Source organism: Myxocyprinus asiaticus, chromosome 12, assembly GCF_019703515.2.
Source record: "Myxocyprinus asiaticus isolate MX2 ecotype Aquarium Trade chromosome 12, UBuf_Myxa_2, whole genome shotgun sequence".
Taxonomy (NCBI): domain Eukaryota; kingdom Metazoa; phylum Chordata; class Actinopteri; order Cypriniformes; family Catostomidae; genus Myxocyprinus; species Myxocyprinus asiaticus.
Genome location: NC_059355.1, coordinates 26,668,121 through 26,681,887, shown reverse-complemented (window position 1 = coordinate 26,681,887; position 13,767 = coordinate 26,668,121). Strand labels below are relative to the sequence as shown.

Here is a 13,767-nt window from a genome sequence, read left to right as displayed (position 1 = left end):
CCAGATGCAGACTACTTCAGTTTAAACTTACACTTTAAATTACCCAAGACCCAAGACTTGATCACATGACTTTTGAATTTGTCTGCAGACAAGTGTTTTTCTCTGGAGAGATGTCTCTGAGGTCATGCACACACAGTGGCAATAGAACACTAAGACTAAGAATCACAGGGTAGAGTAAGTGAATTGAACACGTGGTTCTTGTTTTAAGAATGACGACACAGTCTGATTCACAGAGACAGATTACTTTTCTTATCTTTAATGGCAGAACCATGCTAGATTGGACTGTCAGGGAATACATTTTATCGGGTAAGAGGGGGTAAGATAGCTGGAAAGTTTTAATGTGTAAGCTGTGTGGATTTTTTTTTCTTTCTTTTTTACAGTAATATAACAAGGTTTTGCAAAGATTCTTTATATTTCATCTTTATCTAATCTAATTCTGAAGTCACATCACCACACTAGAATTTGAAATGCAAAGGTGGATGGAACTTCGATTGAGAAATGTGTGAAAATGTATTTCCCAGTAAAGCCAATTTAACCACCCCCCCCCCCCCCCCCCATATATGTGTATATTTGAAAGGTTCATGTGTGATTTAATTTGGCAGTGTATTTGGTCTTTGTTGTCATGAGTAAAGCGAAGCTGAATGTTGTACCGCTTTTCAAATCAGTCTAACCCATTATATAATTTGGCCTTGGAGCAATAGGATGCTCTCTTACCCTTACCCTCTCTTACGAATATATTGAGGCCCCATACATGTGTTTTCATGTGTGGATTCTAGCAGTGTTTCATTTTGCTGTGTGTTGTTGACACTCCGTGTGAACCATATCAATCTTTTACCATATAAATCTTTGAGCCTATTACCAATTTAGGACGAATAATACATGGAAAATAAAAATATTCTGTCCTGACACAAGTCATTGTTGATTTCACTGTTGTAGGGGAAAGACTCTAGGGCTGCAGATAAGACTGTTGCCATGGTCCTGAAGGAGATACCCAATAAGGCGTCCTCAGAAGGCAAACCCCTCCTCACGGTGACAAACAAGGTGGGCAGAACTACTGCAGTTACCGCAAGAGTTAAACAGCACCTCCATTCTTGCTGGTGATGAGAACCAATGACAAGGCTTTAACCATCGCATGTAAAACTCCCCCTTTAAGCCTAACTAAATATCACAGTGTGTCTCTACCATTAGACATCCCAAACTTACAACAAAACAGTTCACACAGGCTGTTTTCTTTCTTTTCAGAGCTGCTCTATGGGGTAAAAAATGGAGCTGCTCACATCATGCAAGACTTGTAACAGGCAATAGAATAGGGACAATAGAAATGGTAATTTTAGATGGACACACTGGGACACACATAGATTTAAATTGAGCTTTGAAAAAGCTTAAAGCATTAGAGATGTTCATGAACCCAGGAATTTACAGCAATCACAACAAAATATGTAATTATCTTGCTCTGTATGGAATACAATTAATATAGGCATATACTTCACCATATACTTTACACATTCTAAATCATATTCCCCTTCATAAGAAGCTAATATTGATATTTATCTAATTTGATATAGTATATTTACTGTAACATTATTTTGCATTTATTTAACATGCAGCTAACAAAATGATGTGGTATGATTAGTATGATTTAAACCAAATGTATTTACCTTTCGGGCAAAAATACATTGCAGAAATTGCCATTGCCATTCTCATAGCTTTTATAGCTTGTCTTCTTTTTGCCTGTGTGGTCTTTCTATGACACATTCTGTATTATAATAATTTTAGTTTTGTGTGTGTGTGTGTGTATGTGTGTGTGTGTGTGTGTGTGTGTGTGTGTGTGTGGTAATTACAAGGGTATTATGCTATAAATGTGGTTTATGAGGACATTTCTAGTGTCCCCATAATTTAAATCGCTTAAAAAACATACTAAATTATGTTTTATTGAAAATGTTAAAATGCAGAAAGTTTTTTGTGAGGGTTAGGTTTAGGGTTAGGGGATAGAATCTATAGTTTGTACAGTATAAAAATCATTATGTCTATGGAGTGTCCTCATAATGATAGCTGCACCAACATGTGTGTGTGTGTGTGTGTGTGTGTGTGTGTGTGTGTGTGTGTGTGTGTGTGTGTGGACAAAATGGTCCCCAAAAGTGAGCTAAAACTTCCCAAATTCAGAATTCGGGAACATCTATACATAAATAAAGAGGTAGGGTATTTGTTTAATTTATCCTGTAGTATTTATAAGTAAACGTGTGTGTGCATGTGTCTGTGTGTAAAACTACTGTCTATCTGTGTTTACTGATGTAAGATAGATTATGATTTTGAACTATTCAATTGCAATAACTGCATTATAGGCTACTAAGCTTTAATTGCAATCAGTAGAACTGGTCTCCACTGCTTTATCATTTACTAAATGAGTGATGATTCAGAGATGCCTATGCAAAGTTCTATGTTTTCTAAGCAGTTGAGTTAGTAGACAAATGACCTGAAGCCAACTGTACTTCTGCTTTGTCCATAATAGAAAGTTTAGTTCATTTTCAGATCAGGTGAGGTAGTCTACTGATCAATTACAGAATCTGGAGCACAACATCATTCCTCTGTGTAAAGTCGTGTCAATGCTGGTGCCAGAGCATTATCAGATCAATATTGTCCTTTATACTACAATGTGGAACTTTTATCCCCTCATTATATTTAGTCTGTAAAACAACCCAAGGATATAAATGACAAAACATAACTGTTGATTTCATTGGCAAAGTTTATTGGCAGATGCTATTTTTTGCACCCTGGTGCAAATAATGATATATGCTATTTACACCCAGTACAAATAGTGGCAAATATTATTTGCACCCCAACCCTGATGCAAATAATGGTTGATACTAATTGCACCCTGGTACAAATAGTTTCAGACACTATTTTCACCCATATTTAAATACTAACATACAGTATGGGCATCACTGCAGTGTGTTTATTGTGTTTATTTAGAGTCCCACAGACAAACTGCAATAACCTTTAACCCTAAACCTAACCTTAACCTTAACTTAGAAAAAATAATCTTGATTTTACTACAGTAACCATGGTTTCACATGGGAACGTGTGCGATCGATAGACCCCACCTCCAGATCAAACCCTTCTCTGCACTCCCCGACATTCACTGTGACCAAATCACTGCGATGAAATCAACATTTATAGTCATTTTTATCTATTATTTTAAGTCATATTAAAGGAAATATTAAGAGTAGAAACAGGAAATCGGATGGAAAAAAGAGTGGTACAAAACACGGATTCGAACTGCAGTCGCTAGGACAACCGTACACAATCACAATCATACACGTCTTTACACCCCACACCACAGCAGCAACGTCTATTGATTAGTTCGTCGTATATTTCTGTGGTTCCACCAGGCTATTAGGGTGCACATAGCTGATAGACACTCCGAAGTGTATTTGGGTATTATTCAGTAATATATATTTTTTTAAGGCCTGAATAAATTTATGCTGAGAATTTATGACCTCTTAGTCTCCCTGTTCCTAAAAATTTTGAATTATGGACATTTAACATCTGCCCTAAAAAATTTATATATAAATAATTAACAGAAAGTGTGCATTTAATACTGCATTTAAAGGGACAGTTCATCCAAAGACGAAAACTCTTTCATCATGTACTGTACTCATGTTGTTCCAAATTCCTATGACTTACGAATACAAAAGGAGATGTTATGCAGTATGTTAGTCTCAGTCATAATTCACTTTTATTGCATCTTCTTTCCATACAATGAAAATGAATGGTGAATTGGACTAACATACTGCATAACATCTCCTTTTGTGTTCGATGGAAGAAAGTAAGTTATGGGTATTTGGAACAACATGAAGGTGAGTACATAATGACATAATTTTCATCTTTGGGTGAACTAGAAACACTTTTAGCCATTTATCAGAACAAGGCATCCTTATTTGTGCATTTGAAGTGTTTATTTCAGGACTTGACCAACAGCAAATGAGCAACCTTGCTTTTGTTGCACACTTTTGGTTCAAATGTCATATTAATGGTACAGTTCATTGTACAGACTTCACAAAGAGCATATCACTCAAAATTGTATTATTATTATTATTTTTTTTTTTATTATTATTATTTTTGCTTTTAACCTGGTTTGGCTATCACATCCAAATATCCCCTCTTTCTTCATATGTAATGCAGTTGTTTATGTTCATGCTATTTATAACACTAATTGCCTCACATGAGCCTATACCTCCCTTGACCTAGCACCCTAACCCTCCTCCTTGAGACTCCCGCTAGCTAAACTGGTTCCAGGTTCCCTTGACAACAATATCTTGGAGTTATCACCAGGAGCTAAGTCCACGTGACACAAGTAGTTGAAGTTTTCCATGACATAATTCTGGATTTGCCTTTCAGCTCAAACACAAAGACATGATGCACTTTGTACAGAAAAAAATAAAAAGGGTACAAAATGGTTGGGATATTATAAAGTGTAGCAGAACAAGTACACTCCTTTTCTTACTGTATATGTCAAAAATCCTATAATGTGAGAATTCAAACAACATTACTCTCGCCATTTTGTATTCCAGTGAACTTTGCAGTGTCAGGAAAGGTAATCAGATTTATAATATTACCACAGGTCTAAATGCCTTGAAGCAGCATGTCAAGATGGGACATCAGACCCACAATGCTGTTACAATTCCAGAATAGAACATTTTGCATTACATGAATAATCATATTCTAATTAAAGCCAAAGAATGTGACCTAGACGTTCAAGTCTTGACTGAATGTCAAGTACCTCAGGTTGCACTCTGTTTGAGCTTATAGTGAGCACCACTCAATGCTATCTACTGTAACATGCTGTTAATGTAATGCGTTCTTCACCTTAAAGAGCACCTATTATGGTTTTTAAACGTGCCTAATTTTGTTTCATTCTAAACTCCTTTCAGAGAGCCTACTTTGCTCTTATTGGTCAGATGTCCCAGTCTGTTGTGATTGGTCTACCGGTTAGTGTAGTGTTTGAGGGTGGGTCAAAGCTGTTCGCGAGCAGCCAATTTTTTGTTACCAAATTATGGAGGTTATTACAGTAAGTAAGTCTGGAATTACTAACGACTCGTTTCAGGTGTTAATCGGTTCTTTCTTTTGGGAGTCAATAACTCCATTTGTCGTGCATTTTGGTTTTTGCAACTTTGCAGACTTTTTTACATTCACAAACAGCTATATAACACACTACATGAAAGATAATATTTGAAAAACCATAATAGGTGCTCTTTAATGCTTTTATGCTGTATCTTCTGATGGACAATTTAATGTGCCATTGTGAGTGCATGATGTTTTGGATGGAAGCTGCAGTAAATAAAAGTAACAAGCAGTTTTAATGACAAGTGTAAGCAGAAACATTAAAATGTTCTCATATTGCAGGAAGGTTTGAATTAAATAACAACAATGGGCTTAAGGAGATAAAGACAGGAGATAAAGACTTCAAGCTCCTAATGTTCGTCAGGACTCGTACCCCTGTCCTTAACATTACATGTGCAACACTGTATCAGTTGAGCTACAATGGATTTGGATCAAGCTGAAAACAGTCTTGTAAATGTAATTGATTATATAATGCAAACGTTAAAATGCATCACCTTACAGGTCATACACTATAGTAGAAGTGTTTATATGTCATATGACAGCATTATGTGAGGAACAGGGCAAAAAGTATATATGAACTGATAATCTGGCATTTTACTTGTGATTTGTGTGAACAAGTCATTGTTGTTGCGCCTCTAGTGTTTATTTCATCGTAAACTGCCGGGACACCGAGGCACGTAACAGTCATTTTGCAGAAATTTAGGTAACATGAATCTATGAGACCAGATTGAAAAATGTCCAGAGTTTGCATGTTGCTTGTAGAGGAAACATGCCATTTGTTTCCTGCAAAAATGGCAAGAACACTTATTATGGGACTAGAAATGTATTACCAGCTGTGTTGTCAGAATGCAGCCGGTTGTAAAATAAAACACAGGTGATTTCATGTCACATCCATTTGCCCTATATGTGGGTTCTAATGTGAACAGAAGCTTCAACAATACTGCCTAATTTAATGGACTGTTGTATGTTTGTCATTTAAAGCAAACTGAAAGGAAATACAAATTGATTGAAAACTCTGACCTTATCAAGACTTGCTTAATTGAGGGCTCCTCTAGTTTCCCTTGGATGCCTTTTTAATTAGTTCAGGGCTTAAATATGACCATAGAGACAAAAGTCCATCAGAAATTAATTACTGTAGAATATACTGTAGACATAGGAAAAAATAAATAGAAAAATTTGATTATACTTCTCTTGGCAAAAAGCAAAAGCAAAAACTAGATGTGCTCGACAATTTCAATCCAAAGCATAAACATTCTACTCTCAAACTGAACAACTAACTGTACAAGGCTTTGTGATCTCTAACTTGACAGGAGCTTTGAAATACACACTGAATATTCATGAATAATGAGAGCAGCGTATGTTGGTCAGCATGAGCATTTGGGAAAACGTTCCTGTGGAGAAAGTCTCTGCCAGAACGCTGACCCAGCAGTCTTAATTGGGTTGCAGAGACAATTCTGGCTCTGCTGGTGTCAGGGAGGAGATTTATTGTTTTGCTGGCTGGAATGCCTGATGTCACCTAAGTTGAACTCCTGCTGTTACAACACCTTGTACATGTTTGAAGAAAGTGAAGGAAATGATGGTACTTTGTCTTCAAACTGTCATTTTTGCCTGGCTTTTTAGCAATTAGTACAACTTTTTTTTATTTCTTTGTTTTGCAAAAAGCTTGTTTCAGAAATAATAGTCAAAAAATTCAGGCAAAATAATGGGATTTATATAAAATACTGACCTCCCAACTGAAACAGAGTTAGAGGTTTTATTTTACAGCTAATATTTGCTGATGTACACATTTTTTTTAAGTGTCAGGCTGTGTTATGTAACATCATCTCCAGTCTGGATATTTTATTACGATATAGGTGCACTACAATTGGGGCTCACTTTTAATTTAGCCTTATAATAAAAGCATAACATCCTCCATTGTACATGCCATCAGAATGAGTGGCATAATGAGTGAGGGGAATATTTTGAAAATGTTTTGGGCCCTGCTCCTAAATTAGATGAGTCCCTTGTATTCAATTTAAAACTGTTCTTCACTTTTGGCACAAATGTAACAGTGTTGCTGACATTAATGGGAATTATTATAGAGACGAAGCCCATTCCTGTAATTAGAACAGATGACTGCAGTCACATTGCTAAACAGTTTTTCTTTTTCTTTTTTAAACCCAGTCTGATTTATTTAATGACAATGTAATCTGAAGGGACATCAAGAGATTTGCAGTTGTTGGAAAGATGGTAGAGGGTTTACTGAGCTTTACTAAGTGAAGAAAAAAACACATTTGGTATGTCTACATCAGTCAAGCGCACACACATTTGCTTATACCCACAAGGAGTTGAAATGTGAGTTGAAAGTGTCATAGAAGAACCACAAAATGGCATGGTTTGGGGGGGTGTCTACAGGTGGGCTAGTGTGGGCACTGCCCACCCTAAAGGTTCGTATGCCCACCCTAGATGATCGGACAGACTGCAGAACAAAAGCTGTGCAGTGCGGTAGTTTTTATAATTTAGTTTAATCTCTGGCACTTGGAAAATCCACAAAAAAATGCATATTAAGGACTGCAAAAAAAAAAGAAAAATAAAGAGTACAATGAGTCTTATTTACTTTGCTGTTGTGAAATCTCGAGCACTCAAAATTTAGCACGTGGCCATGGACATGCTTTCAGGGTCAAGGTAACGTTCCGTCTGTGCTGCATGCTGCAGTAGCACGGCCGTGCTTAAGATCCGCAAACCACAGTTTTACTGCACACACACACAAAAAGAGAATGCCACAAACTGAGAGGTGATCACTTAAAATGTGAGATATTATTATTTTGAATATATGGATGCTCAATTTTGAGAGGACGAGTTTTTAAGAGTGGTGAGCTTTTGACTTAGAAACTCTGGATTTAACATTTTTCAGAGATTCAGAACACCACAGTGGGATGCATTCTTCTAATATCCTATTCATATTAGTGGTAGACAGAAAAGGTTTTTCTGGTGGTCCGTTTATAAACCTGTTTATAAACCATTACAGTGAATATGTTAATTAAATACATTTATCAAAAATCAAAGAATTAGGGGAGAATTCACTAAGAATGAATTGCGGCCAATAAAAGCGTTGGTTATTTGCACACGTACGTTGTCTTCGTTGGTTTAGCACCCGATTCACTGAAGAAATGATGCAGATCAGGCAACAGCTCGAACGCGCCCACAAATTCGCTGCAGACTGTAATTTGCACTAAAAATTCTGATCTTGCAGGCCAGTATAAAATGCTCTAAGGATATAATGCTCTTCTCCATCATTTGATTGTCATTTGATAAATTACCGCTTATATGTTTGATTAAAAATGTACACAGACATCTCTTTAAATAACATTTATTTTACCACCGATTACGAGCGTTATACAGTGGAGGACACAGCAGACCACTGTGATATAACACACTCTGCCAGGACTGTACAGTATCACTTGCACTACTGTGATCCAGACACCTGAATCATCTCTTTAACATGGCAAAATGGTGCTTGACTTCTTGACATCCAGATACAGTATATGACACGTTAGGTCAGAACTAGGGCTGTCAAGCGATTAAAATATATACAGAATATATATACATATATACAAACACACTGGTGGCCAAATGGAATAATGGAATAATGTACAGATTTTGCTCTTATGGAAAGACACTGGTACTTTTATTCACCAAAGTGGCATTCAGCTGATTGCAATGGATAGTCAGAATATTAATAACGTGAAAAATTTATATTACAATTTGAAAAAAAAACTTAAATACTTCAAAGAGTTCTCATCAAAAAATCCTCTACGTGCAGCAATGACAGCATTCTAGCTGTCAGTTTGTCCAGATACATTTCACCCCACGCTTCCTGTAGCACTTTCCATAGATGTGGCTGTCTTGTCGGGCACTTCTCACACACCTTGCAGTCTAGCTGATCCCACAAAAGCTCAGTGGGGTTAAGATCCATAACACTCTTTTCCAATTATCTGTTGTCCAATGTCTGTTTCTTTGCCTACTCTAACTTTTTCTTTTTGATTTGTGTTTCAAAAGTGGCTTTTTCTTTGCAATTCTTCCCATAAGGCCTACACCCCTTAGTCTTCTCTTTACTGTTGTACATGAAACTGGTGTTGAGCGAGTAGAATTCAATGAAGCTGTCAGCTCAGGACATGTGAGGCGTCTATTTCTCAAACTAGTTTAGTTCTGTTTACATCTGTCCTTCCTCATCTCTTTCTGTCCTTGTTAGAGCCAGTTGTCCTTTGTCTTTGAAGACTGTAGTGTACACCTTTGTATAAAATCTTCAGTTTTTTGGCAATGTCAAGCATTGTATAGACTTCATTCCTCAAAACAATGATTGACTGACGAGTTTCTAGAGAAAGCTGTTTCTTTTTTGCCATTTTTGACCTAATATTGATCTAATATTGATATTGACCTAATATTGATGCCAGTCTATTTCATACTGTGGCAACTCAAAAACAAACACAAAGACAATGTTAAGCTTCATTTAACAAACCAAATAGCTTTCAACTGTGTTTGAAATAATGGCAAGTGATTTTCTAGTACCAAATTAGCAATTTAGCATGATTACTCAAGGATAAGGTGTTGGAATGATGGCTGCTAGGAAAGGGGCCTGTCTAGATTTGATCAAAAATTACTTTTTTCAAGTAGTGATGGTGCTGTTGTTAACATCAGTAATGTCCTGACTATACTTTGTGATCAGTTGAATGGCACTTAGGTGAATTAAAGTACCAATTTCCTTCCGAAACAGCAAAATCTGTACATTATTCCAAACTTTTGGCCACCAGTGTGTATATATATATATATATACAGGTGCATCTCAATAAATTAGAATGTCGTGGAAAAGTTCATTTATTTCAGTAATTCAACTCAAATTGTGAAACTTGTGTATTAAATAAATTCAATGTACACAGACTGAAGTAGTTTAAGTCTTTGGTTCTTTTAATTGTGATGATTTTGGCTCACATTTAACAAAAACCCACCAATTCACTATCTCAAAAAATTAGAATACATCATAAGACCAATAAAAAAAAAACATTTTTAGTGAATTGTTGGCCTTCTGGAAAGCATGTTCATTTACTGTATATGTACTCAATACTTGGTAGGGGCTCCTTTTTGCTTTAATTACTGCCTCAATTCGGTGTGGCATGGAGATGATCAGTTTGTGGCACTGCTGAGGTGGTATGGAAGCCCAGGTTTCTTTGACAGTGGCCTTCAGCTCATCTGCATTTTTTGGTCTCTTGTTTCTCATTTTCCTCTTGACAATACCCCATAGATTCTCTATGGGGTTCAGGTCTGGTGAGTTTGCTGGCCAGTCAAGCACACCAACACCATGGTCATTTAACCAACTTTTGGTGCTTTTGGCAGTGTGGGCAGGTGCCAAATCCTGCTGGAAAATGAAATCAGCATCTTTAAAAAGCTGGTCAGCAGAAGGAAGCCTGAAGTGCTCCAAAATTTCTTGGTAAACGGGTGCAGTGACTTTGGTTTTCAAAAAACACAATGGACCAACACCAGCAGATGACATTGCACCCCAAATCATCACAGACTGTTGAAACTTAACACTGGACTTCAAGCAACTTGGGCTATGAGCTTCTCCACCCTTCCTCCAGACTCTAGGACCTTGGTTTCCAAATGAAATACAAAACTTGCTCTCATCTGAAAAGAGGACTTTGGACCACTGGGCAACAGTCCAGTTCTTCTTCTCCTTAGCCCAGGTAAGACGCCTCTGACGTTGTCTGTGGTTCAGGAGTGGCTTAACAAGAGGAATACGACAACTGTAGCCAAATTCCTTGACACGTCTGTGTGTGGTGGCTCTTGATGCCTTGACCCCAGCCTCAGTCCATTCCTTGTGAAGTTCACCCAAATTCTTGAATCGATTTTGCTTGACAATCCTCATAAGGCTGCGGTTCTCTCGGTTGGTTGTGCATCTTTTTCTTCCACACTTTTCCCTTCCACTCAACTTTCTGTTAACATGCTTGGATACAGCACTCTGTGAACAGCCAGCTTCTTTGGCAATGAATGTTTGTGGCTTACCCTCCTTGTGAAGGGTGTCAATGATTGTCTTCTGGACAACTGTCAGATCAGCAGTCTTCCCCATGATTGTGTAGCCTAGTGAACCAAACTGAGAGACCATTTTGAAGGCTCAGGAAACCTCTGCAGGTGTTTTGAGTTGATTAGCTGATTGGCATGTCACCATATTCTAATTTTTTGAGATAGTGAATTGGTGGGTTTTTGTTAAATGTGAGCCAAAATCATCACAATTAAAAGAACCAAAGACTTAAACTACTTCAGTCTGTGTGCATTGAATTTATTTAATACACGAGTTTCACAATTTGAGTTGAATTACTGAAATAAATGAACTTTTCCACGACATTCTAATTTATTGAGATGCACCTGTATATATATATATATATACAGTATATATAGTTGTATGTGTATTATGACGGCATATTTGCTTCCTTTTATGGTGTTTTAACAGACATTATGTTTAGAGGAGCACAGTGGAATTAAATAGCTCTGGTAATGTGACTATTTTCACCACTCATGTGATAAAAAGTCTGCACTGTCATTTAAAATTTACAACTCTGTGTAAAATACATCAACAACTCCTTTTAGACCCCTTTCACCCCGTTTGGTGGGATTAAATTGGCTAATGACAGTGTAGATTACTTGCAGGTTTCCAGCATCTTCTGCTGTTCTGCAGTGGCTAGTGCACTATTAGACACATTATTATGCAGAGACACTGTGACAGAACCTTGGAGACTGTGCACAGAAGGGTTTCCGTTAGCTGGAAATGTCCGACAAATTAAAAAATTGTTTGCGCTGCGCTGCCATGGAGGACTTTCCTGACAGTTTGTGAAGTTCAAAAGCAGCCTGCGTTATTCCCGTCTCGCATGCCAGTTTAAAATACTTCCTTTAGCGCATTGTTTGATTAACAGGTGAGTAGATCTCGAAATTCTTTCACAAACTCAACGGGAGAGTTAATTCGTGATAACATGTAAACTAACAACATAACAGAATGGCTTGCACCCGTTTTAGGTGATTCAATCAGAAGTGGACAAGCGAGACACATCACCGTTATAACTGGTCGTATTATGCTTCTTTATTTGACCACTTGTGTTTGGATTTCGTGGGAGAGACTCTGGTATAATGACACATTAATCATTAGGCCTATGTCAGTGTATTAAAACATGCTCCATTTCTCTTAATTATACTTGCATTTAATCTAAGCACAAACATGATATTACAAGCAGAATTCAAAGTAATTTAGTGTAATACCTAAATTAACAGAGCTTCAAATGTGCGTGCTTAGAGATGAGATGAGCAGATTTTTTCAGTTTATCCGGCAAACTTTATAATTCCTGGACATGTTGGCCAGCATTAAAACTCTGGTGCGCAGTGCAAGGCAGGTGTTCAAATGGCCACTGCAATCATATTACAAGCACTATCTAATGTCTCTGTTACGTATGTAACCTTGGTTCCCTGAGATGAAGGGAATGAGACATTGCGTCACTAAGATGATGCTATGGGGACTGTCCTTCTACATGACCTAGCTGAAACCTTTCTACAATACCACCAGTATTGGCTATGGTGTTAAGCTCGGTCCTTTAGGCTTGAAGCTATCCGGTAGTAAAGTGGGCGCACAAACACTATTCCTCAGAATTTTCTGACTGAGGGACAAAGAGCGCATTGCTCGCACCTCAAAAAACCCTGAGTCTGTAGTATGGCCAGCTTACGCAATGTCTCGTTCCATTCATCTCAGGGAACCGAGGTTACATACATAACCGAGACGTTCTCTTACGATTCAGTACACTTGACATTGCATCACTAAGCTGACGCTATGGGGAACAGATTCCCATCACGCCGCACTTCATATAGTATAAATTAACACCTTCATGAACCCAGTCGGGAAGTAAGTTTTATTTATAATGAAAGTGCTTGTGACTTTGGGAGATACAACGGCCTGAATTCAGGTGGTTGTGTAAAATGACAGGGAGCCCGTACTTGAAAATAGGAGCATAAATGTACACTACCGTTCAAAAGCTTTGAAACACTTACTCATTCTTTATTATAATTATTATTTTTTTTTTTTTTCACATTTTAGAATAATAGTAAAGTCATCAAAACTATGGAATAACATCAATGGAACTATGGGAATTATGTTGTGAATAAAAAAAAATCAAAAATAAATCAAAACTGTGTTATATTTTAGCATCTTCAAAGTAGTCACCCTTTGCCTAGAATTTGCAGACATGTACTCTTGACATTTTCTCAACCAACTTCTTGAGGTATCACCCTGGGATGCTTTTTAAACAGTATTGAAGGAGTTCCCATCTATGTTGGGCACTTATTGGCTGCTTTTCTTTATTCCAAGTCATTTTTTTTATTAAATTTTAGTTTTATAATGAAATAAATTAATATGTCACAATATAATTCCCACAATTATATTTTTGTCTACTAAACTCATTTCAAACATTTAAGCATACACCTTCAGATCAAACGATTTTTAAGATCATGAGAAACATTTCAGTCAAGTATTTCAAAACGTTTGACCGGTAGTGTATGTATGGCCAATGAAATAGCAAGCGCTCTAGACAGAGAGGACTAGCGATGAGAGATGTCACATCTAGGTTGTAAAACCTA

At 37.2% G+C, this 13,767-nt stretch overlaps 1 protein-coding gene across 3 annotated transcripts in view; it reads left to right on the top strand.

Annotated features, from left to right (window-relative positions):
- Positions 1-13,767, top strand: part of LOC127448728 (PEX5-related protein-like) — a 137,855-nt gene that overhangs the window by 73,476 nt on the left and 50,612 nt on the right. For 2 of the 3 annotated variants that reach the window (XM_051711492.1, XM_051711493.1), the window contains one exon: positions 937-1,041. The exons of the other annotated variant lie outside the window; for it this stretch is intronic. In XM_051711492.1, coding sequence (XP_051567452.1) covers positions 937-1,041 — 105 coding nt within the window. The remainder of the gene's footprint in view (positions 1-936; positions 1,042-13,767) is intronic. 3 annotated transcript variants of the gene reach the window in all.